Genomic DNA, 27,142 nt, shown 5'->3' on the forward strand with positions numbered 1-27,142 from the left:
ATTTCAATCAATAACCGAGAAAACAAAAACTATTGTTCACAACCCTTTTCTCTTTATAATCACGTCTTTCAAGTTTCAGTCATTGGAAAACTGTCAAACAATATAATATAGTATTAATAATGTATATTGCATTATGGGAACAATATTTTATTTGGATTTAGAAACTTTTATCATGCTTCACCTCAACCAATAATATTTTTATTTATCTACGACTATGTCTCGAAGCGATGATGAACATAAATATATAGTTACTTAGTAGGTAGGTATGTTTGGCGGATGTCAAGACGTCGACATTATTGATGCAGGTATTATAGTATTGGCACCAATAACGACCAACGTAACTCACTATAATACATAAGTAATGCGATATTCAGACACCAAGTTTTAATAATAGAAATAGTGTCTTTGTCATATATAGTAATAAACTAATAACAAAATATCGGAATACCTCGTGTAACCTATATAATAAAAAATACGCGTAGTCTTGAAATGAGACGAAATTAATATAATATTCTTGTTATGTACTATGATCACAGAATACCTTAAATTTAATCTATTCTGTGCTATATGGTACCATAATATGTAGGTTCTGATATGGCACATAATAAACATTATTGTTCCAATTATTGCATTGTTGTAATAATGATAACTCATGTTTATTTTGGTATATTATGTTCATTGGCCAGTTACTACGCAGTTACAGGATTCGTTATCTTATTAGTATTGCTAGTATTGGCAACCATATGAATAAATTACAATGACTTTAGGCATTGCCGCAGGCTGCAGTGGCTCTCATGCGCGAACGTGCCACAAAATTATTGAAAATATGAAGGAATAAAACATTCATACATGGTATAGTGTGTGTATACAACACAGCCACGCAGGTAATTTTATAGAACACCCAGAGATTGGGAACCACTACAAACCCTAAGGGTATAGACTATATTGGATTTGAACGTTTTTTTGCATGTAGGTACATTTGATTTGAACAGTATCTACCTAACCCGAAATGCAAAATGGGTTAGGATTTTCATACATATCTGTTTATTTATTTTGATAATTTTCCAAAGTGTATATTCTCAACGAAATAGTTACAAAAAATAGATATTGACTACAGTGGCCTTTTTTTAAATATTAATGTGATGGTGGTAGGTGGGAAATTTAGTGAGTTTCCACTCACTAGAAAATTAATTATATTCTTATTAATTTAAAAAAATATTTGGTTACGTACTTAGATGCGTTTAAAAAATAAAATAAAAACTGTTATGCATAGGTGTCTATCAAATACTTTGAGTTTCTGTTAATTTCGATAGGTATATTCTTTTACGGCAACACAGGTAATTTTACTCGGGCTTATTGGATCATCTGCGTGATCGGTTCTTGTGTGGGTATTTATAATCTCGGTATTAAATACGAGTAGTTTTATTACTCTTATTCACGCGCAATAACCATTAATTATTATTTATTTATTCATTTAAACTAGGTTAATTATAGGTATACATTATTATAGATTTATGAAATAATTTCTTATAAAATTACACGATCCCATCCCTCCGACAACCTAAACAAAATCTTACTTACACCACTGGGTATTGATGTTGAATACTCTGTTTGTATAGGGACTGCCATGCACCTCCGACCATTTCACTATGGACCAGCGACTACTACCCGGAAACAGGTCGACCACACATAATACATTTTGTACATTTTGTTTCTCAGAAATATGGCCAACGCCATCTCTCCAACAGTGTTCTCCAATAACGACGTCGAAACATCTCTACGCGATCACCGTCCGATAGCGCTGTGCGTATTGTCAGACAGCAGCTCTACTATTACTTATTATCAAAGTGGATTCTGTGCTATTGCCCATATTATTCAATCCACTTCTTGAAAACCCGGTCCTTATCAAGCAACAGCAGTGCAGTCGACGTGTGGAATAATTCAGCTGTAAGTGCCAAGTGGTTGTGGCACTAAGTTCGTGGTCGTTGTGGTCCGTCAATTTCATGTTATATAACCTATCCATAACCATACAATAATACGACCATGGTAAGTGTTTAGACTTCCTACAACTTTATTGAACACTGATAATTGATAATGATATCGGGACTGTGATAACATTATTATTAATATTATTTAACATAATAGTGTAATACTATCGGTAGTTGTAACGTTTATATTCCAAATTTTTAAACGATTTGAAATTTCATGTTTTGTTTGAATTCCTAGTTTTCCATTTTGTTTTCTATAGTTGTCTCGATTAGGTAAAGTATTATAACACGTATTTGCTTTTCTCAAAGAAAGTTTCATTGATTATATTTTTTTTTGATCTTCTTCGTTGACAGTGAATAATGTATTATATTTTTATAATCAGTGATGATAATATCTAATATGTCTTGATTAATTATTTTGATTGATAATCATTATGTTTTCAGAGTAATTGCAATGGACTCAGACGATGAAATCCCATCATTAGTGACAGCTATCACATTAGATCCGGTGCCTGTGACAATTATAACCGGTTACTTAGGGTCTGGAAAAACAACTCTTTTAAATTACATACTAACGGAACAACACAGTAAAAAAATTGCTGTCATATTGAACGAATTTGGCGAAGGTAAATCTATCGTTTTGCATTTAACACAATATTAATTGGTATTATTATTTGTCTCCTATATTATCTACTTAACTAAATATTAACACCTATATTTCATATTGCAAAAATACTTTGTACTCATTTTGCTATAGCGTTTTATTGAGGTTATAAAGTTAATTGCCTATTATTATTTTTTTAAAGGCGACACAATGGAAAAATCAATTGCTGTTGGTGAACAAGGAAATCTTTGTGAAGAATGGCTTGAACTACAAAATGGTTGCTTATGTTGTTCTGTAAAAGATAATGGTGTAAAAGCAATTGAAAACCTTATGTCAAAACGTGGAAAATTTGATTATATATTGTTAGAAACTACAGGATTAGCTGATCCTGGTAACTTAGAATATTTTAAATAAATTAGTTGATGTATAAAGTCATAAATAACTTTATTTTTTAATATTTTTAGGACCTATTGCAAAATTATTTTGGGTTGATTCTGAGCTGGGAAGTGATGTTCATTTAGATGGTGGGTAAATCAAATTTTGTACATTTATCTAAAAATCTTATAGTCAAATGAAATTAATAATAGTTATTCATTATTTATATCATAAATTTAATCTATAGATATATATAATTTATTAAAAATTGATTTCATTTAATATCTTTGAAAATAAGTTAGTTAAGAAAATAAAATAAATATTTTGCTGTGAATTTAATTAGCCAAATCAAATAAGTCAGGATTGGCATTTAATAATAATGAGTGTTTTATGCTACTATACAATATTAATATATTGTATCAATACTCAAATTATTATATCAACATAATATATGTTTGTTAAATGTTTAGTTGTTGTATGTATTCATTATATTATAGCATGTAATATTATCAATAATGTTTATTCTTGTAAAAACAAAAAATACTTGAAACTAATGGTATCTGGGTAGTGGTGCCAAATGAAATTGAAACTGGCAGTTCAAATAATTAGACCCACCCACCTCTTCTAATACTCAAATATTTTGTCAAGCATAATTTCTATAAATAAATATACCATTTTAAATAGAAAAAAAATTGTCAAGTAATATAGAAAATGATTAAATTGTTTTTTCTAATGATAATTTTTATTGATTTTTTAATATTAATTAATATTCAAATGAATTTTTTTAAATTTTTATAAATCTTTGTGCAGCTTTGCACATTAATGAAAATTGACCCACTCAGCCAATTTTCTAGGCAGTTGAATTGAATTACTTGAAGTACATGTTCGGTGCCATTGTATCTAGGTGAAACTAAGTTTTAATGGTATTTCTATTACATTTTATTACTACTGCAACATTTAATCAATATTAAAAATTAATCGTTTTAATATATTTATTTTGATGAATAATGAATGCTATTTGTAGCTTATAGTTCTTAAAATAATAAAATAATTTAAATGTATATATTTTCAGGAATAGTCTGTGTCATTGATAGCAAAAACGCCAATAAAGTAAGGTACCTAATTTTATAATTTACCACACTATATGAATACAAAAATTGAAAATTAGGTGTTCAAATTAGGGATTGAAACATATTAATTTGTATTTTGATTTATATGAAAAAAAAATGTTACTTTAATTGTTTATAATGTTATCTAAAAATTTTAATTACATTTTTTATTTTTTATTTAGTTGCAGTATCTCACATTTTTACTTTCTTGTACTACTTAACTTTTATCTATACATATTGATTTATGCAAATGGTATATCTTTAGGGGTTTAACCATATTTATGTCAAGTCATATAATATGCATTACAGAAAACTTCTTAGGCTGTTATTGAATCAACAAAATGTTATTAGTCAATTCATAGAGTGATACAAGAAATAGTAAAATGATACTTATGGGTTGATCATGAAAATCAAAATAATAAATATGTTATATGATACTATCTTTAATTTGCTAAAACCACTTTCAACAACAAATCACTTGATAGAGTATTTTCAATAGATCTTTTTTATACAGAGTACTATTTCTATGAAGAAAATCAATTTTTGTATTTTAACTGCATCTTATATCAAAATGATCATATTATACTCATCACACTGACTATTCATAAAGTCATAATATTGTCAATGCAAATTTTGTATAATAAAAGTTTATTAATTATATTTACTTGTTTACATATGAGTAGAGTAAAATAAATCATAATTTGTATTTTAATTTTGGATACGATGACTAATGATAAATAATTTAAGGATAATTTTTTGTTTATCCGCTGAGGTTCTTGAAGCATAAATAGTGTCAATATCTGCTTCTAGATAATTAAAAAATTAAATTGTAATAAATAAAAGTGTCATCAATGGCTGGCTCCTTTCTTTAACTTGCTTTTTTCTCATATAATCTTTACTTATACCAAATATTCTTATCGATTGATGTATAAAAATTGTATTTAATTAATATTAAAAAATAAATTATATTTAAATTAGTAGATATTAATTTTATAATTTAGTAAATTATATTTAATAAATAAATATATATATATTTTTTTGAGATTTATAATTTGATTTTGATTAGACAAAAATTTTAAATTATTGGTTTATGTCTCATACTTTATAATATTATGACAAGTGAATATAATTATTAAAAAATTTTATTTTTATTAAATTAATTAAAAAATATTTTAAAATATCTTGATATCATCATGTTGCTTAGTTGCTGTGATAAATACGATATGAATTTCTAATTTAATTTTCCGATTAGTTCTTATTTATTGACATTCCAATCTACAGTCTTAATATTTTCAAAGTTATTTATTTTTTCATTATTCCTTTTACTTTTTTTTATTATTATAATTTTTTTTTTTTATATTATATAAATGCAAATCTCGTTTAGAACCCTTCATTGTTTTTCAGCCTTGTCCGCATAGTTTACATAATGAGAAAACAGAAGAATTCCAATTTAGTTTTCATGCTTAAACTTATCCCATGACTTCTTGTCAAAGGTAGTTTTGTTCGTTGTGAATCTTAAAAGTGTTAAATTTTGTTTTTCAGCATCTTGGCAACAGTTTACTTGATGAACCCAACTTGGATATTATAAACCCTTCAACAAGGTTAGTTAATATAATATTCTTTAAGATATTTATATAAATAACCTGTTAATTGTATGTTTGATTTAATTTTTCCTAAATTTGTTATAAAGACTATTTAGACTTAGTTTTGGATATTATAATAATTTATTAATCGTGAATAAAAAGTAAGTAGGTACTATTATCTTTCTATAGATTAATATTATAGTTTACAAGGTAAGATTATTATCTAAGGCATCTCATATGATTTTATTAATATTATAATTCGCTTAAAATTGTAAATATCGTAAAATAACATCAGAAAACACAGGTAATATTTACTTTGAAGTTTGATTGTAGGTCAAATATTCTTTTGCTCAAAAAAATAATATTTTATTATTACACAAAATTGGAAGTATTGAACACAAATTTGTTATGTTGTACATTTGTTAGACAGAGACCACGCGTGTTTTTCACTTAATAAATACAAAATTCACTTGATTAATACATATGTAGTAAATTATATTACTATGAATTTTTCGATATTCCCGACCATTTCCAAGTATTCTCACGAATAATTTCCCGTCAAGTTACATTTCCTGAAATTACCCAACTCTATAGGTACCATCTTTCGAAAGTAATTTATTACGAAAGTTTAATTTAAAAATGATCCTAACAATCTATACTTAATTTCATTTTATTAATATAATAAAATAAATCTAAAAAACATATAAATATTTACTTTGTAAAACGCTGAATACACAGCCACTAGATATAATATAATAACTTTTTATATAGAGCTTATAACTCAATACTAAAAGGGCTTTGTATGTGGTATAATATAGGTACCTATGTATTGCATATATAACATACCTATGTGTATTGCTATATTTTATTCTTATACACTCACCTTGGGGGCTTTTATAGGTAAGTATTATAGTCTATAAGCAAGCATTCTTATTCAATTTTTCTCGGACCCTTTGGCCTTTTTATGTAGTTTCCACATGGCATATCAAAGGGATGGCGATTATTGGGTTTTGCGTGTGCGACAATGCCAATATATAAAGCAGAGTGTAGTTTATATATTACGTAATATATTTTATTAATATCCTGTATGTATAGCATCTGACAGTATAAAATTCCTAAGTTACTGCTACAAATAGAGTAGCCAACATATTTAATGGTTCGATAACGTTCATGGTCTTGATATTTGGTTTTTAAAATTTGATCACATGAACATTTTAAATAGAATAGCTGTCTTATCAATATTTATGTTAAAAAAAAAAATGAAGAGCTTTTGACTGTTTTTCTTGATTAAATCACAGCCATTAAAGTGACCGAACTCACTGTTATGGCTACCTATGTAAAATTTGAATTAAATTATCATTGGCCATGAAAAATGATTCTATGCAGAAACTGTGTATCACTAGATTTACTCGTAATTTATTTATATAATAAATATTTGTAATTAGTAAAATATATATATTGGTTGAACAAATTGTTACTAAAAATATTATATATATTATAAATAGTTTATTTTTGCTATTAACTTATAATTCATTACCTACATTACTGACGTAAGTTATTTATTAAATGTAAATAGGTTTATAATAAAATGTAGCTTGAATTAGTCACAATGCTTAGAAAATTGATTTAGTATAAATATTTATAGTAAATATTATTGGTAATAGTTGTAATACAATATTGTAATGTTTAGATTTTTTACGATTAATATTTTTTCAATCATTTCATATAATCAAAATAACAAAAATCTTTTGATTAGAAATTGTTATTTTGCATTTAAGTCTCAAATTTAATTAAAATTTAAACTTCAAATGCTTATTAAAAATTAGGAATGTACTTAGAAAAAAAAAAACTAAAAAAGTTGACAATTTAAAATGTCAATAAATCGTGGATTCGTAAACTATTTTTTTTCCTATTATTTAAACTCATAAACAACTATAAACTAAGATGTATTATTTAATTTAAGATTAAAAGGATAAAATATATACTCTACGCGTATATATAAAATAACATGCTTGACTAACTGACGGATGCATTATTGCCTAGTCAAAACCATTAAAGCTATGACTATGAAATTTGGTGAGTAATTTATTGATGTTGAAACCAACTTACTACGAAAGGATTTTAAAAAATTAATTCCCTAAAGGTGTAAAAATTAAAAACGTTAGTTTTTGCCGTTTTTGGTCGGACAAAAACTTAGCATTCATATTTTCTAATACAAATAATAAAATATCTTTTGACTTAAAAATATGTTTAGTCGTTCAGTGTATATTTAATTGAGTTTAATGAGAGCTAAATTCACGGGCATATAATTTTTCATGGTCTTTTTTAGTTTATATAATTCTATCAACTTCATTCATCACATACCAAACTATATACTCTAATAAAATAAAAAATGTTATAAGGTATTTTAGAGTTACATAAGTACCTACTTCCTGATAATAATAATTATGAATATAATTTGGAAGTAATATTTTATATTTTACTTTGTTCACTCCTATATTATTTATTTGAACGTTGTTATATATATATCTTTTTTATTGTGGCGGTTTTGTAATTGATAAAAACGGATAAATTCATTCTGATGACAAGCATAAATAGATTACGTACATGCTCTGTTGGGTTTATTATGCAAAAACGACGGGACACAGAATAATATGTCCAAATCGAATCAACGTCATGGAAACGGAGATCCGTCTCGGTATATATAATCAAATCTGCAAACCATCAGCCCTCCTCCAATTTTGTATAAAGTGAAATATCTAAACAACTTATGTTGATGTATACACATTTGTGTGTGTGTGTGTGTATTAGTGTATATTTAAATCCAATGGCAATTGAACAAACGAAACAACGTTATATAGAAGCCTGAAATCCTGGTGTATTTTCAATTTTGTGTGTATACCTATCAATGAAGAAAATAGATGACTAAAAAGAACTTCTTTAGTGCTATAAATAAATTTGTTTGTAATTTTATTTCAGACAAATTGCATTAGCTGATATTATACTCATCAATAAAATTGACTTAGTCGACAGCAGTACTTTAGAAACGTTAAAGATTAAGATTAGGTAATACTTCATTTAATTTTTATTTTAAAGATGTATCTGTATTTATCAACTTGTTTTAACCTAAAATTTAAATATCTATTTATTTTATAGATCGATTAATGGAAGTTCTGAAATTATTGAGACAACAAATAGCAGGTAAATAATCGAATGTTATTAAATAATGTAACAGAGCCCTAATCCCATTCATAAAGTTATAAGATACTGATATAATTGTATTATTTTTTCAGAATTGACCTGAATAAAATTCTTGATTTGAAATCGTATTCTTCATCTAACAGTTTAAGGTATTTAATAATCAAAACATGTATTTAATATTTTAGGATTAGATTATTTTATATAATTATATATTAGCTCTTTAAATACAGATATCATTTAAATAAAAAAGTAAACCTATTTTATTAAATTAAAACTATTGTTATATGTGACCAAAGGTTGTATTATGATTTATAACAGTTATTACTTAGATATATATATATTGATAAAACGATTAATATGATACTATTTGATTAAATATTTATCTTAATATAGTATTAATAATATCTATATATTTTCTAATATACAAGCTTTCTCATTGGCATTCGAAAGTCTCATAAGTCATAACACTGTCCCGTGGTTTTGTGAGGAAGCGTTTTTCTCGTATAATACTAGCTAATGCACTTTTATGGGCAACCATAAGACCACTTGTCCGATTATTAATAACCGTGAAATAAAGCAAGTATAATTTTTCACCCTCACCCGTAGTCCCCTTTAAACACTTCACGGCCATCTGTCAAACTCTACAAATTACCCGTTATTCTTTTTTGGAGTAGTTTTTGGTTTTATATTGATACTTTGTACACATTTTGTTTTTAATTTTTATCAAAAAATATTTATTTATCGGTACCTATATTGGCTATTTATATGTATTTATTATTATAGTTTAAATTCGTTATAAATAATGTTTGAAACTCAATTTATTTTGAATATAATTATAGTATGTGTAACCTGCAAATATATTAAGGGTGGTACTAATAGTTAAATATTTAAAAAAAAATAATTGTGATGTGTCTAAATTAAAATTCAAACGAGTTGTTTTTGAGCTTATAAACTATAAGTATATAAAAGATAATGGTCCGTGTCTATAGCTCGAGCGACAACAATCGGTATGTATTGTTTATATTTACGAAATACAAGTTAAATAAGAGATTCGATAAGACGGCGAGATGATAGATGTCGTTTGATTTGAATTCGATAGTAGCCATACTTAACTATTGGTATTTTATAGTTTCTGTAAAGTTATCTGAAAAGTAACTAATAGGGCCAATACTTAAATATATTAACATAGCATATTTGCCTTGTCCTATATGGCAAGCTAATGGGGCTATTGATTACTATGACCTAGAGTAAGGGCTATAAAAAATAGACACAGATCATTATCCTCTATACTTAAGACTTAATAATTTGGAAACTACTCGTTCAAATTATGACTTAGATATATCAAAAATTAAAAACATACGATATATATAATATATATATACCCAGAAATAAAGCGGGTTCCTATTTGAAAAACAGAATTTTGTTAAACTTTCTTTAGTAGTATAAAAAATCTAAAGTATTCGAAAATATAGTTTTCAAATATATTTAAAAATTTCAAATATCTGATTTTGAATAGCTCTATTATTATAGAAAAAAGGGAGTTGGCATCCTTGGTAAATCGGAGCGATCCTAGTTTTCGCTCATTTACTAAAACTACAACTCTTTTTACAACTCGCTACTCGCTTGCATATAGATTATATTTCCTACCACTAGTCGTTAGGGCTCAAATTAAACACTATACATTCTCAATAACGCTTATGGAAAGCTTTAGTTTCGTTTGTTGTACTAGTTGTTTGTCATTTGGTTTTCAAATACACAGATATGGGTTGAAGTTTTAATTAAGTAAAATATATGACGAAAAAAACATTATCAAAAAAGTCGCATACTCCACAGGTGGAGCAATTATTCATTATTGCTGTGCCTATATTAAATTTACAAAATATTATATTTTTATTTCTTATGTAGTCCCATAATGCAAATCATTTACCTACATAGAATTATTGTTTTTATAATTCCGTCATAAATTAACTACTCATTTTTATTCGATAAAATCAAGATTTTGTATAAAAAGAGACCTTTAAAGTTTAGTCATGAACACACATTTTTCAAAATAAACATGGATTTATTTTACAATAATGTTAGTACATTTTGGAGTATTTCTCACATAGTTGCGTATACATCGAAGTATATAGGTTTATGTTATAACTTATAAGTATCAAAATCTTACTGGAACGTAAAAATAATTGTATAGGTACATTTGAATGATATGCAGCTTAATAATTTCGGGAATTGGGAAAATAATATTTTGCATACTGTATAATGTATGTAGGTACTCAATGTATATTATTTCCCATACCAGTTGTTAATTCTATATTTTAAGCGCAAACGAGTTCCCGATTTTAAATAAGAAATTTCGACGTGTGCGCCAACTAGGTAGTTGTACCTACCTAGCTGGTGAATTACCTTGGATTTATACATTTTCTACCTATTTTAATAGTTATAGTCTTTAGGTAGGTCAGTTATTATATTTTTTTCTACTATTTGCTTTTCAGCAATCAAATATTTGTAGTTCTTCAGAAATATATCATATGTAATAGTGTTTTTGTAGGTTATACAAAATTTCCAGTACGTTTTAAAATAATATGGAAAAAAGGAAAAAAATTAAAATTAACTTCGGAAAAACAAAAATATTAACATCATTCAATTTTTGCCATTTTCCTATAATAGTATAATTGATATGATTTTAAAAATATTTTGGCTCTTTTTGTGGTATTTATTGATATTTGAAATTTCCTACTCTTTTTAAATATTATGTAGCACAATTTGTTTTTATTTATATTTACAATATTAATAATTCTACAAAAAAAAAAATCAATTTAATCATAACTATCCTTATTATTATTACATTAAAGTGTATATTATATACATTGTCAATTATATTACATTTTAGTATAAATGTCACATATTGTGTAATGACATGTAGGTATTTTATTGTTAAATTATGATATGTAATATATTAAAACTTTGTTTCTGGAATTTCAATTTTGTACGATAATATAATGAATGTTTTATTTTCAAAATTAGAATATCATATGTACCTATTCACGTAAATTTTATTTTTAAAAGAGCTGCAAATCAAAATAGTTTTATGAAATAACAAAATATTTCTTTGAGGTGGAATTTCCATTTATTTTCGTCATTTTCTGTGATAATTGATAAATGTATGATCCAGTAAAAAATTCGATACAATAGTATTCATTACAAATAAGTATGATAATATCTAAATAAATCAATATTTGTTAAAACGAATACAAATTTAGATTTTTGATAGTAAAAAAAAAAAAATATATAAATAATTTGGATTTTATCTACATTTTTTATTTACTTTACTAATAAAATTTTTTTTTTTTAAAAAAAACAAGTTTTTCTGCTGTTTTGTAGTTTTTAGTATATAAGCTAATGTACTTCGTTATTATGCAGGTACCTACTAGATATGTTAAATTTGAATTTAATTATAAATAATTGCATACGAAAAACGATTATGAGAAAATAGGGTATGTCGGCCCTTATTTTTAAGGATATTTTATAATTTATTTATATTACCTACTATTAGTAATAATGTATATCCAACTTATATTTTAAAAAAGCATCGCATATTATTACACTTAAATTAATATAAGATTTTATAGTTTTATACCTAACTATAATGTTTTTGTTTTATTGCATCGATACAAAGTAGGTAAATATTATATTATGTATCCGATGTATTTCAATTGGCGTTGATGTTAGGTACACATCTTCATGCCATGCTATATTACCTATATAATACCATACAGCTGTATGTATCAGCTTTAAAACGTATACAATACCACAGGGTGTACAGCAGCGTAACTGGAGAAGGGGGTATAGCCGGTATAGGTCGATAACATAATAAAATATATTTTACACGTAAGCATATCATAATATATATATTATAAATATATATAGGCACAACTGTATTATACATAATAATAATACGCGTGGTGGCGCGGTGCGTACACATAAATGAACTCAAGAGTGCGGAAAAGTGAACGTGGCCGTGCGTTCTCGCGCCCTAGGTTATTAATCCCTTCGCGCAACTCCTCTATACTTATATGAGTATAATTTATATATAGATATACGGGGGTGGAAAATCGCCACCCGCCGCTACCGATCTAATATCGTCACGTTATATTAAACCACCTATATATACATATAATTAACCCTTTACATGGTCTCTCCCAACCACCGTCATAGTCCACAGATCCACAGCATCAATATATATTATATATAATATTTAATACACGTGCGCCGTACATCTGCTTCGACCGAGTTATCGCGCCTTATAAATAATATTATATATAAATCCTATTTCAATATATTCACCACATTATGCATCGTAATATAATAATATATAATATAATACTTAAAATACGGTTGTTTATGTAGTTTTCATATATATATTAATAATAGGTATGTGATATTTTGTATGAATTTGTGACAGACCACGGTAGTTAAAAAATTATGTTAAAATTTCGATTTAATACATTAAAAAGAAATAACATTGTTTTTACCATAAATTTGACAAAGAAATATATTGCTAAAAAATATTTTGTGTACATTTTTGATTTTCCGATTTAGTGTTCAGATAATATTTCCGAAATAAACTTAACATAAATGTCTCTCTCGGCGTTGTTTTTTCCTTTTTTTTGGGGGGGGGGGGGGTTGAACGACCCATTTTTGATTTTCCTTTCATTCTGGACCAAAAACCAACAACTCATAAACTTTCAATAGTATGTGAACCAAATATTCTATTTAATATTTAATGAATTCCATTAATTATAATTTTGTGATTTTGATTAATTATAACAACTGGTGCACGGTTATAAGCGATAATGTGATTTTAGAGAAATGTGTGCGTTATTAATACACAATACTAGTGTGTACAGTATCGAATGGTTTTATTTTGAGAAAACTCTACGGGATTGATGTATAAAAGTGCGTGGGTTTGAATGACGACTTTTTTTGAAAGCGTGCAGTTATGACGATCATTGCTCTTGTTTTTTATTAGCTCAAAAAAATATAAAGGTATTAACTTTTCTGAATTAATTCAATAATGTAAAAAACTAAATATTAATATAGGTATTGTATTATATTATTATCATAAGTAAATCAATCGTGTTATAAACTTCACTATAAATGTATTGCTCTTTAAAAAAATATTATGTTGTGGTAGTTAATAGCGTATATTTTCCTTTTTATTATTAATTAACTTCTATTTATTTACCTTTACGATTCTGATTTAACCTTTTGTTCACATTCAAAATACAAGCATAAAAAATAAAAATATGATAAATTGCTGTCCGCAAAGTTAATTTATATTTTTAGTTACAAAAAGTCTATGACGTGTTTAAGGATATATTTTTAATTTAAAATATTTTAATATCTTTTAAATGTTGTTTAACAAACTAGTAGTTTAAATTAAACACTTTTACAGTTAATTTTAATCACAAATAACTGGTAATAAATATTTAGCTTTTACATTTTAGAAATTGTAAATTACTTTTTGAAATGTATTCAAACGGAAAATACACAGCACTAAATAGCAATCATTTATAATATTAATATTAATATTATACACACTAAAACTGTTTATATGAAATAATAATATTGATGACCCATCTGTCTGTATATCACATAAAATTGTACCAATATTATGAGGCTACCGCGTCGAAACGTGCCATAAGTGCCATAAACCCGCTTATCCCTTTCATTAAGGCATTTACGATTCATTAGATCGCAAACCCAACATTATGACTTCCAAATGTTCACGTGTACATTATTAACGAAAATAATTTATTATTATTATTATTATTATTGAATATCTCGGGCTTCCAAATAGTGAAGACACTCTTCGTAAATACGCATGAAATGTGGTAGCCGCAATAATCGTATACGATAATAAAAACACCCTATTAGTCTGCGGCTTATCTCTGATCCCTCTAAATAGTCGTGGTGGTGGTCGTATGCCCTGTAGCAGGAGGGTCTTGACTTCTCATCGGCCGCTTATTTGACCGAAACTGCCTCCGATAAACCCCATGTCATTCATTACACCGTATTGTTGTTATTCGACAATTATTACTGATTTATTTATTTTTTATGTTAAAACCAATATTGACAATAATATTTATCAATTCAAATTGTCGTTTTGTCAGACCCATCTCCCTAGCGTTCATCATATGAAACAAGAATATTTTATTGACTATGTTTACACGTGGCTTGTTTCAGGGTCGACGAAATGATAAGAAATGTGGAAAGTTTCAGAGGGAAAAGTCATATAAACCAAGTAAACGCATTTATACATGCATATATATATTATATAATAATGCATTATGATTATGTTTGGTGATGTATTTTTAATAGTTTTATGATTTCAGAACGTGTCTACTGTTACACTTGAAGTTCCCGATGGTATTTTAAGAACATCTCTGGACACTTTTGTATGTCAAATTTTATGGGAAAATATGCTAAATGATGGCCGTGGAAATACTTCAGAAATAATCAGAATGAAGGTGAGTGTTATTATGGGTGGTACCTATTTCCACTAATACTCGTTTCCACCAAAACAATTAACAGCATATAATAAATAATAAGTTAAAAGTTTATGAAAAATACTATAAAATAATAAAAAAAGATTATTATAAATATTAATAAAATCATTTTTATATTAATTTTAAAAAATAATTATAAATACCTACACTATTATACATATTAAATGTTAAGCTTTTACTGGCGCAAAGATTATTTTGGTGGAAATGTGTTTTACCCGTTATTATTATTAATATAATATGATGGTAATATTATACGGTGACCAAAATTGTACCATAAATCGTTTTATACCTATTAAAGATTCGCTAATGCTCATTAAATATTATTATAATTGTTTATATTATAATAAATAGATATTATTGAGTTGCTATTAATTCTTATTATTACATTACTATCACATTCATCGTTTCGATCAAAATTCAAAATACTAACTGTGTATACAGAAATTATATCGATATGTTTATTATATATATATAAAGATACTACAAATAGATTGGCCATTTTGAAAAACTGTTTAATCGCATTTCTTAATACACATTGCAACACCCCTCGCTTAGTTCCTATACTGCTTCACGCTTATTGGGCATCGCGCCACTATATACATATTATAGAAACTGCAGTTGCCTCATAACCGGCATTTATTGTACAAAAGAGTTCAAAGTAACAATAATTATTATTGAAACATGTTACGTATTTTTTTTAAGGGGTGTAGATACGGAGAACAATATTTTCGTTTATCGTAATAATTTCAGTCCGTATCCTATTGTACTGCGATTCGTCAACCACACGTATTGAAATGGCCGGCTGTTCTATCCTTCTATCCACGTCCGAAATCCATATCCTGCAGGGGGCTCACCCTTTTGTATACACTAACACACACACGCGCGCGCGCGTACACATATACGGGGCCTTATATTTACTAGAGAATAATGTTTGTTGCCCTTTTTTCTTCTTTATTTTTTTTTTTTTACTATCCAGCTATCTCGTCCCCTCTCTCGGCCAAACGTTTATGCACACGTTTATATTATTATATGTGTGCCCGCGATTTTTTCGTATTTAATTGTTGTAGACAGCTCCCATTGTGTGTACCTATACATATTTTCTCGTTGATAAATCCCTATTTAATTCCATACTGCAGGGCTAATCCTCGCTCCAGATGTAATCAATTGGCCGTGGATCAGGACATCAGGTAACTAGTGTACACACGCACACACATAAATATATCCCTCACCCTTGTATGACTTCATCCCCGTAAACAAATTGAGACCTTATGTATATAAATATATAATACACCGAGTGTATTATACACGCACAGGTATGGGTACCGACAAATCATTTTTCGATTTTTATCTTCCCAGCTCGTATGGCTGCCCATTGTATATCGATTGCATGATTAATATGGCTAAATATTATATTATATGAACAATATGTAATAATATAACAATGATTTCCCCAATGCATCTATCAATCTATATACTTCCAACTTATTTTATTGTTATCTGTACACTATATTATAGTATCGTCGTTATTATAACTTACAAGTACTTATGTACTTATGTGTACAAAATAATATGTAGTTTATAGTCGAAGCCCAAGCCCAAAATGGTTATGTTTTAAATGCAATTAAACAATATTGAGAGTTCTATACCTACTTTGTTTGTTCGTGATATATGTTATAGTTACCATAAAAAGTAAAACTAGCTTATAGTGGCTTATATAATAGTCTATATAAGTAGTATCTATTTTATATTTGATATTTATATTATAAATAAATATAGGATTTAATAATACTAAAAGTTTTCGTTGTCACTGGATAAGTTAAATTAAAAAATCACTAAGGTCGACCCGAATTTTTATATCTCTGAAGTTGCCAAAAAATATTCCAAAAAAAATTATCATGCTACGACCTTAACACATAGTAATATTATACTCGATGCTTTCTCTGTTTTTATTATTTCAATGAAAAATGAAATAATCAGTGAAAACATGATGGGTAATTCTTATAAATAAACCAATAAAGTCGCTCGTACACTTATCATCATGTGATTACCATTCCCTTGCTTTTACTTTTGAAAATCTCGCTGATATTAATCCTCTGATCAACCAATTTTTATTATCACCCTGTTTTCTGACTACATTACCATTAATCAATTTTATCCTTCCGCCAATATCTAATAATCGCTACTAATATATAGTTAGGATGAACATATAAATAACCTAGCTGGTTGGTAAATCAAATGGCACTTCGAAGTTAATGAAACCAAATTTTAATTTTTTAAATGTAACCTTTAATGATATTTAAATACCTAATGCATAAAAAACTAAATATTTAAGAATAACATTCGAAAAATATTTTACCTGGTCTCCACATAATATACGGGGAAAAATAATAGTACTATACAACATAAAATGCTTGCTCCATGATTATGGATAACATTAAATTTACTATCCAAATCTTCTAAACTCACCATTTAGACGGAATTTAATATTTATAAGATCATTTTCAAGCACATATGGATGTAATGGTACAAAGTATGGAATTATACCAAAAAATTCAAACATTCCATTCAAAAATCCTTGGTTTAATAACAAACACTATGTTATAGACTACAATATTTATTAATCTCAATATCATTTAGAGTTCCTATGAAAAGTATGTATCTAACTTTATTTTTTCAATATTTATTATTATTCTATTACTAATTAAAATAATAAAAATGAAAAATAATAATATTTCTTTCGAAGAATTATCTTACAGATAAACAGTTTTAAAATATATTTTATAATTATGGTACTAAAAAATATTTACGGTTTAATGCATAGACTGTTATTGATATAAATTGAATTTTATAATATGTCAATATAATCAAATAAATCATTGTATATTTTATTATATATAATAATCCTTATAACTTTAAATATTTTGACTTATCCAATTTTCTAGAACAATTTAAGAAGTAATATGAACACTGATCAATATAATTTATTCAGTAGCCATAATTATAATAGAGTTCTTAAATATTACGAAATAATATTTAACGATGGACTTAAATCTTAAACATTTTTCAAACTATAAAACGTTTTGATAAATATGTGTCTTATAACATATTATATTATAGTATAAAGACCTTAGCTTATATCTGTATTCTATCATAAATAACAATTTGTGTAGGTAATAAAATGTATTTAAAAAAATTAACAAAAATGTTTGGCGATACTAAATATTAACGTAGGTACACAAATTTGTTTAATTATATACATTGAAACCAAAAACTAATATGTTGGTGAACTATCATTTTAGTATTTTTCACAACATAAGGAACTTATATAATGTACTAAAATTAAACAACACAACGAATCAATAAATATTATGACAATAATTTAATTGATTTATTTATTGTCATCGGTTTAAAGCCTTGTATATTGCAGTTATTATTCAATATTTTATTGGGTTTAAGTTTGCGGATTACGCTGCTCCCCCAATAGCTTTGATGAACCCCACTGGATGAAAATGTCCCTTTCGAAATTGCTTTGACAGCAAAATTGTAAACAGCCATCGGTAAATAGACTTAAGGATATTTCAAAACTGTTCCTTATACTCTCACGCAAACAAATCTTGTCATTCACTCATGTTCTGTGTGCGTTTGTAAACAGATTTTCCAATACAGTATTGGCAAAACTTCAAATCAAAATACACCGACAATCCTAATTTTATATTTACGAATCTTCAGCATAAATAAACATATTATAGTCAATAATTTATTATTTTTAAAAAATGGTAGTTTATCTTTAAAATGATTAGGTATATGAATTATTTTTTAAGTATTAATAGCATATATGTATATGCTCTCTAGGTATATTTTAATAATCCAATTAGTCCAATATTTATTTTAAGAGCACATTTTAAACGAAAATTGTATTAAAATGTTTTGTGTTCAATTTTGAAAAAAAATGGGTAAGATGGATGCTGAAAAAAATATTAAAAATTAAATTCCTTGAATTTAAATTATTTTTTTTAACTATGATACATTGTTAGTTCATTTTTACATGTTTAAATTTCCATACAGCGAAGATAATAGAAATTTCCGAAAATGTTATAAAGAATGTCATAAGAATACGCTATAAATATCCTATGTATTATTATTATTATTATCTGTAGGTATATAAAATAATATAGCTCGTGTAAGCACGTTATATGGAAACGGTGTTAGAACAAGTCAGAATACTCGGGATCCGACTATCGTGTAATAATAATATCGTGTAATAATAATAAAAGGAGTTTCCAGCCAGTATGAGCCTTTGCCATCACGTAGACCCCTCTCCTCTTAATTTTCGGGTGTTACCTACAAAAACCCGTGATGGAATTCTTCCTGCCGCAAATGCCCGCATACCTTGCACTAACGGCCCATCCCTGAGGGCACATCGACATTATCGTCCCGAATTCTAACATGATCGACATTATGCGATAATATCGCGAATAACTCCAACATGGCTGTTATAAATCAACATCTCAATACGTCGAAGTGTACGTGACTCAATATGGCATTATATTTTAATATGTAAATAATTATAACCATTATAATTCGTGTTTAGTTGATATTTTATTGAGTTGATGTATCTAAAAATGATGTCATGTGCCATTAAAAAAAAAAAATTGTTCAAACGAAATTTAAAAAATAAAATTATACAAATATATTAATAACATATTTTAATAAAAGAAAGTTACGAATACGTTAAATTCTATAAATTGTTTTAATTTAATATATTTAGTGCTATAAATTAATCAATCAATAGTTTATACATGATATATAACATGATAATGCGGTTAATTAAAAATATTTATTGATATATCTTTTTAAGACTATATATATATGTGTGTATAATAACTTGTAATCTCCTTAAACAATTTTATGTCCTTAAAATATATTTATAATCTAAAAATCCCTAAGAAAATTAATTTTTTGAATTGTTGATAATAGAATTATTATTTAATAAATATTTTGTATGTATATGTGTATGTATAATATATTATGGGTTAACCAACTTGAAATTATTAATACAATTTACATATGTTGGTAGTCAAATGTTTTTGTTATGTGACATTCCCGGTTATTAATATGAATTCGACACTGTTATTTTAAAACCAGATTAAATAAACAACATGTTATAGTTAAATAATGGATAGAATCTATAATTCTTTACTTAAATATAAGTCAATTTTTTTTATATATATTTCTAGAACATAAAAATAATTAGTTTTTTATCGATTTATCTCAAACGAGTTTATATTTTTTATATAATTACTATCTTTTGAACTATAAGATAAGTGCTTTAATAGTTCAAACTTACATTTTATATCGTATATATTTGAACAAAATTCACATCATCAAATTGTAGATATATTATCGTGTAGCGTGCACAGTTCTAAATATATTATATACGTATATATATATAATAGTGAGATATTATATAACTTGAACCGGAGTAGTAAAGGGTGGTAAGACGACAGACGGCTTTCGATTTGCATTCTCCGAATGTTTTATGGGCAAGTCAGCGACAGGCCTGATAGTAATTTCGCGCCGACCAAATCTAATAAACAGACAATTCAAAGGCTCCGCACTGGTGCCGCGTAAGCCCAACAAGAATGTGCATAGTCCTCTCATAATATTTATATGAGACCCGGTCTGGGTATAGTTGTTTTTTTCCATCCGTCGTTTACGCGTCCTCGTTTTATTTCTATTTATTTTTCATTTTATGTCTTGGCCAGACATAACACACGCGTATATATTAAATTTGGTACGCTAATTTTTCCGGATACCATTGCCAAATATTTTATCATTTTCAACCCGAATGTTATTCCAACTGTCTTCGTCGTTCTGGTTCTCTATATTATTTAAACAGCAGCAGTGGATTACAGCGCTTATGCGCTTATCGTAGAGCTGATTGTGTTGCAGATGTGTGCTGAAATCAACATTATATTATTATAATTTAGTACTCAGTCACTCAGGTCTCAGACTTTGGTCACTTACTGATTTTAGTTTTGCATACATTTTCTATTTTTAACAAACAAATATGTTCTTTTCGAGATTTAGCAGTATTCATATTTTTCATTTTTACTTCGTTAGTAATAATTATTTATTTTAATGCTTATCTAATAAATTGTACGAGTGAATAAATTTCAATAGGTACTTACTTAAAAAATTCAATATACTGTATTACATTATTTTTACGTTTTTCTTCCACAGATTATTTATTTCATGATTTACATATTATATTCGTTCAAATATTATAATCCACGTGTCATTAAATGTTTGACTTCAAAAAAGGTGAATAATTAAAATATCTGTTATACTACTCATGTAAAAAAATGTTTAAAAATTAGTTTACCTAATAATTAATTAATTAAGCAGTAAAAAGAACATGAATCAATTTTAAGGTCATGTGTTCGAAAAATTTAGTGTTATCTTTATTGTTAACTACGTTATGTAGGCATACAGTGCCATATTTACGGAGTCCATAAACAAAAAAATTCTAAAATATTAATGATTATTATTTTCATGAAGAATTTTTGGAGTCAGCGATATATACACATTAATCGACTATGCAGATAAAGTATGTTATAAAAATTAAAAATTCTAACAACTATGAAGAAATAGCTTCTGAATTTGTTATTTTCGGAAACATTTTAAATCTGTTTGGTTTATAGTACATAATTACATAGGTATAAGGTATATGGCGGATTTTACTTGGGTATTGGGTGTATTTATAATTGTGATAATAATTATTAATTTAAATTTAAAATTATTAAATGGTTAATAAAATAAGTCATTACAATTAACTTTCCCCCTCCTATCCACCACAAATAATTTAAAATACACCACTAAGTATATTAAGTATTCCAAAGTTTAACATTTTAACAAATTCAAAAAATGTACCCAGAGTTGTTTTGTCGTTAAGCATGTATTAGTATAGGTATATTACTTATTATATACCGTATTACCTTATTTATCTTCTTATCAATCATTTATAACATTATTATATACGACCTTTGTTTAAAATAGGTACATATAATATATATGTCTATTAAACTATATTGTAGTAAGAATGAAGATTAATATCAGATTTTTGTTTTTGTAACTTATACTAAATAATTAATATACATATGATTTAATTCGGATCTATTCATCTATGTAATTTATTGCGTCAAGAACAGCTGGTTTGGAAAGTATATCATATGTTAACGTTACTCATTAAAAAAATACGTCAACATGACAACATATGTCCCTTATTTATTATAAATAATGTAGTAAAATTAATTTTTGTTTATTTTTTCTTACACTGTAAAATATAATATTGTTGATACTTGTATAAAATAAACAGTAATTGCGATAATACACAATACCAACTCATCGGATATGTAAAATAAAATATATATATAATCTTAATGATTTAACCATACTGATACATATTTTTTATTTAAGGTTAAGTCTTATTAATATTTATGTATTAATATCAAATTTGTCTATAAAACAAAACTAATTTCACATCCTTAATATTCGGCATCTGAAATGAATTGGTATTATTTAACTACATTTGTTACAATGTACCTATATCGTACATATAGAGCAGGTGCTTAGAATTTGCAGGATGTATAATAATATATGTCATATAAACCTATATATTATTATGTATTGTATATTATACGTTATGTACTGTACTCGTATGTATATTTCAACAATGGGTTGTCAGTATAAAAGCTTATCTCGTGTCGACGTTTGTTTTCGGTCTGTACCCGAAGAACTAACGCATATACACGTGACTGCAGCCAGAGGAAATAATAATAATAATAATAATAATAATAATAATAATAGAAGTGGAAGATGAGAAAACGTCTCGGTGCCTGAGGAAACAACAGTATGCACGTATTGCACAAACGTATACATTATAAGAAGGAGAACACACGTCTTATATATATATTATAGTATATGCATAATATATCGTGTATAGCCGCGGCGTGAAGGGATCGGTACGCAAAAAGGAGTGGTGGTGCCGGGTGACTGTTGGTAGTTTTTGAGTGCGTGAAATTCACGCTTTCCGCACGGCCAAGTCCGCTAGTGAAACAGCGGTGGCACGTGCGGACGGAATGCTTTTGTGGGACTCCTACGCCTTCGACGGGCGTCAAAATGTTTTTATTAAATTTTAAATTGCAGACTGACTTGTATGTTTTACATGCGCGCACGCCTTACATAATACGCGGTCAACGCTGCAACTTGGTCCCCAGACGTCGTTGAGCATACGCAGCGTAAAGTATATATACATCAAAATCTTTCGTTTTTTTTTATAAATATATTTTCACGTACCTCGTGGTGAGTCACGCATAAAGTTTTGTTGTTTTAAATATAATTTGGCAATAGCCAATTGTTGCATTATATTAGTAATTATAATTATAATTTATTGTATATAAATAAATAATATTTATTGTATAGGTATATAACATTTCCTTGAACTAGTTATATTTTTACAGTTATTTAACAGTATTGGTTGGTTCAATGGCAAATCCAAAAGAGGAATTATGAAGTAAAAACAGTATTTAAATTATTATATTTTACTTACAAGGTTATATATAGGTTTACTGATATACCCATATAATAATCTTAGTGGGAGAAGGAGAAAAATACAAAATAATAGAAGTACCAATATAACCACTATGTATTGTTTTCAACCCCTTTGGCAAAAATACAACAGTAGAAAATAAAAATTTTAACTATATAAAGTAATGCTTTGCTTGAACCTAAAAGTATAATATAATAACAATTTATCGCCGCTCAAAACTAATGCAGTTATCAGCAGAGATAAAAAAAATATTAATAAATGTACCTGTTTTCTAGAATTGAGAAATACAGCTAGTGATAAGAAAAATCGCCATAATATTGTATACCTATAATACGTATTTATTATAAATAAAGTATGAACAATTTTAGCTGTAGCAGCTCATCGTTGACATCACTTATCGCGTTACGTTATATTATAACGTTGCAAACAACACCCGCCACAAATATTTCTATTGCACCATAATATTATCCTATGTATTTTATGACTGCCGCCGCCGTAATAATGTACTTTTCATAGAACAATATAATATAATAATATGCATATAAATAAATATAGCATGATTTCGTTGGACGTATGTCAGTATAAAGTTACAATAATGATATATTATTCTTATCGGTGATCATTTTGGGGAAAATAAATACCTACACTAATAATAAATGTCTCAACATGACTGGATTTCATAGATAAAAATATCTAAGTAGTTTATTATTAACGACATTTTTATCAATTAATTGCTGAAATCACTTTTCGATGAAAAAATAGTGAAAACAGGATTAAACCAGGACAGTCACGGAAAACAGGACTAAATGCGTCCTGTTTAATTCCGATTTAAAAACAGGACACCAAGCTGAAAAACAGGACAATCCTGTTTAAAACAGGCCGCATGGTCACCCTAACTATAAATACTGCTCGCGCGGCATCTGTGATAATTTATAATAATATAGAAATTTGGAATTTTCTCCTTAAAATGAAACTTGGGAAAGTTCCGTGTAAATATTCTAAGAATATTTTTACAATATAAATACTACACTAAGCCATCTCTACGGTATAATTCAATCTGTTAAGTATTTTTTTTTTTTTTTTAGTCGATCTGGACATAGGACATAGGCTTACATTTGAATTAAATCGAAAACGTGTTTGCTCTAGAGTAAAATCGATTAGGTGCAGACAAAAAATTTCGAACGATCGTTAAACAGTATAATAATAGTGATTTGAAAGAAGAACACTACAAAGCTATTGAAATAATTTTTGCTTGTATATATTTTACTATAACATCATTTAACATTTTCTCGTCGCCGTGGCCGCGCGCACTTAATTTTGATAGTATAAGTCTTTCAATCGCCGCAATAACCATTGACAATTCTGCTTTCGCAGCTACTTCTATAATGTCCGATCGGATAGTTATGTATCATATTAGACCGGTTTACGACAAACCGTGCGCGTGTGCATGTGTGAAATTCATGATGGCATTAATCAAAAGCTGTCCGGGACGGCGGGACTCGCTAAACGGTGGGGCCGGGCCTTAAGCGTTTTATCGGTGTGCAATTCGGTGTTAATAATTCGTCAAAGTTTTCCGACTTGTAACTACAACACGTGGAGGCGTTACCAATCAGCCGCGGCGCCCGCCCGCGTTTCGGAGCGCCTTTGATGTTTTAATTAAACCGTGATTAACGCACGCGCCACCCACCGCCGGCCCGCGAGGCTGCTGCTCCGCGAGGGTCGGTTACACAAACAGCCAGCCGGCCGGCGGACGACTGTAGCGACTGAAACGGCCGGACGACCGGCTGAAGAATTTCAATATCAAACACTTGCTGCGAATTAAAAAACTATCTATACCCGTCGGTGGTGCTGTACAAATACCGACGAAAACAAACTGGTGTAAAACGAATTACAATATAATAATATATGTGTACTTATCGTTTATGTACGCCCGGCGGACTGCAGAGATGCAAAAGCCGCCTCGTATATTATTATTTGACGCTCTTCTATAATCCTTTTTTTTAGTTTTTTAATTTCTCCACGCGTATACATAACAATGTATATATAACACCCGGCAGAAAACCAAATCCCTTTACCCTCGGGTGCGCGAGTACACATAGTAAATTACATTTAGATTGATTTGCCGTCGCGCATTTGATCGTTCGATTTTGGACCGCATCTTTTGTTTGCTTTTTTTAATTTGATACATCGCAAGGGCGTGTGCGACGTGCGTGTTTAATATATATATGAGTTTCTAATTTCTGTATACATCGTGTGTTACAGGGTGTAATCCGATTCGAGGACGGTTCAATAGCTATGATACAAAGTGTCTACGACATGTACGAGTTCCAGGAATTGACCAAAAGTTTATCTGAAGTACCACCGGGCAGTAGAATTATTCTCATAGGTAAGTCATTTATTTCTTTATATTATAATTATTAATTTACATATTACACGATATTTATAGTTAATTTACAGTATTTACGCTACACAAGATGTTTTTATACATATTGTGTCAAACTTTTATTAATATTGAAACTGTGCATTATATATTATTTTAAATTAATTAAACTAAATTTTTATTTAAACTGTATCTATATATATATATGAAAATAAGAAAAAATAATAGTAATCATCACTCTCCTTTATAACGGGTAGTTTAAGTTAAACAAAAACACACGTCATTATAGAATACATTCATTCTCAGCTCTTCTTAAAATCTGAAATGTATACAGAGATGAAGATTCATTAAAATATTGCTATTATAGTATTATTGTATTTTTTTTTTCAGGAACATTTTTGGACAAAGACGAATTGAACTATTTACTTAATAAATGCATAGATTCTGGGAATGAATCACTATCCAGAAAATAAAATTTAAATTACGTGAATCATTGTGATTAGTGGTTGTAATTTTTATTTATACTAATAATATTTGTAAATAAAAATATATTTTGAAAAAAAAATATTAATATTATGTTGTTATTTTTAAGGAAATTATAAATATTGACATTGCACATTATTTTGACGTTCACAAATTTCAATATTACAAAATAATGGACATTTATATTGAAATAATAGTTAAATCTGTTATCATATTTTTTTGGGGTCAAATATACTATA

The 27,142-nt window shown here is 27.5% G+C and overlaps 1 protein-coding gene across 3 annotated transcripts; it reads left to right on the forward strand.

Annotated features, from left to right (window-relative positions):
* The first annotated feature begins 1,928 nt into the window (after positions 1-1,928).
* On the forward strand, positions 1,929-26,987 carry LOC132917365 (zinc-regulated GTPase metalloprotein activator 1B-like). 3 transcript variants are annotated; one of them, XM_060978081.1, is made up of 13 exons: positions 1,929-2,046; positions 2,433-2,614; positions 2,795-2,983; positions 3,057-3,116; positions 4,040-4,077; positions 5,619-5,677; positions 8,639-8,725; positions 8,816-8,860; positions 8,953-9,009; positions 15,107-15,164; positions 15,256-15,390; positions 26,303-26,426; positions 26,811-26,987. In XM_060978081.1, the coding sequence occupies exons 2-13, from the start codon at positions 2,443-2,445 to the stop codon at positions 26,891-26,893; spliced, it is 1,107 nt and encodes a 368-aa protein (XP_060834064.1). In that variant the 5' UTR covers positions 1,929-2,046; positions 2,433-2,442; the 3' UTR covers positions 26,894-26,987. The 3 variants fall into 3 exon arrangements, with proteins under 3 accessions (XP_060834064.1, XP_060834062.1, XP_060834063.1); XM_060978079.1 differs by lacking the exon at positions 1,929-2,046 and adding an exon at positions 2,108-2,261; XM_060978080.1 differs by lacking the exon at positions 1,929-2,046 and adding an exon at positions 2,134-2,350.
* Positions 26,988-27,142: the final 155 nt, after the last annotated feature.

The sequence above is a fragment of the Rhopalosiphum padi genome, chromosome 1, assembly GCF_020882245.1.
Source record: "Rhopalosiphum padi isolate XX-2018 chromosome 1, ASM2088224v1, whole genome shotgun sequence".
Taxonomy (NCBI): Eukaryota; Metazoa; Arthropoda; class Insecta; order Hemiptera; family Aphididae; genus Rhopalosiphum; species Rhopalosiphum padi.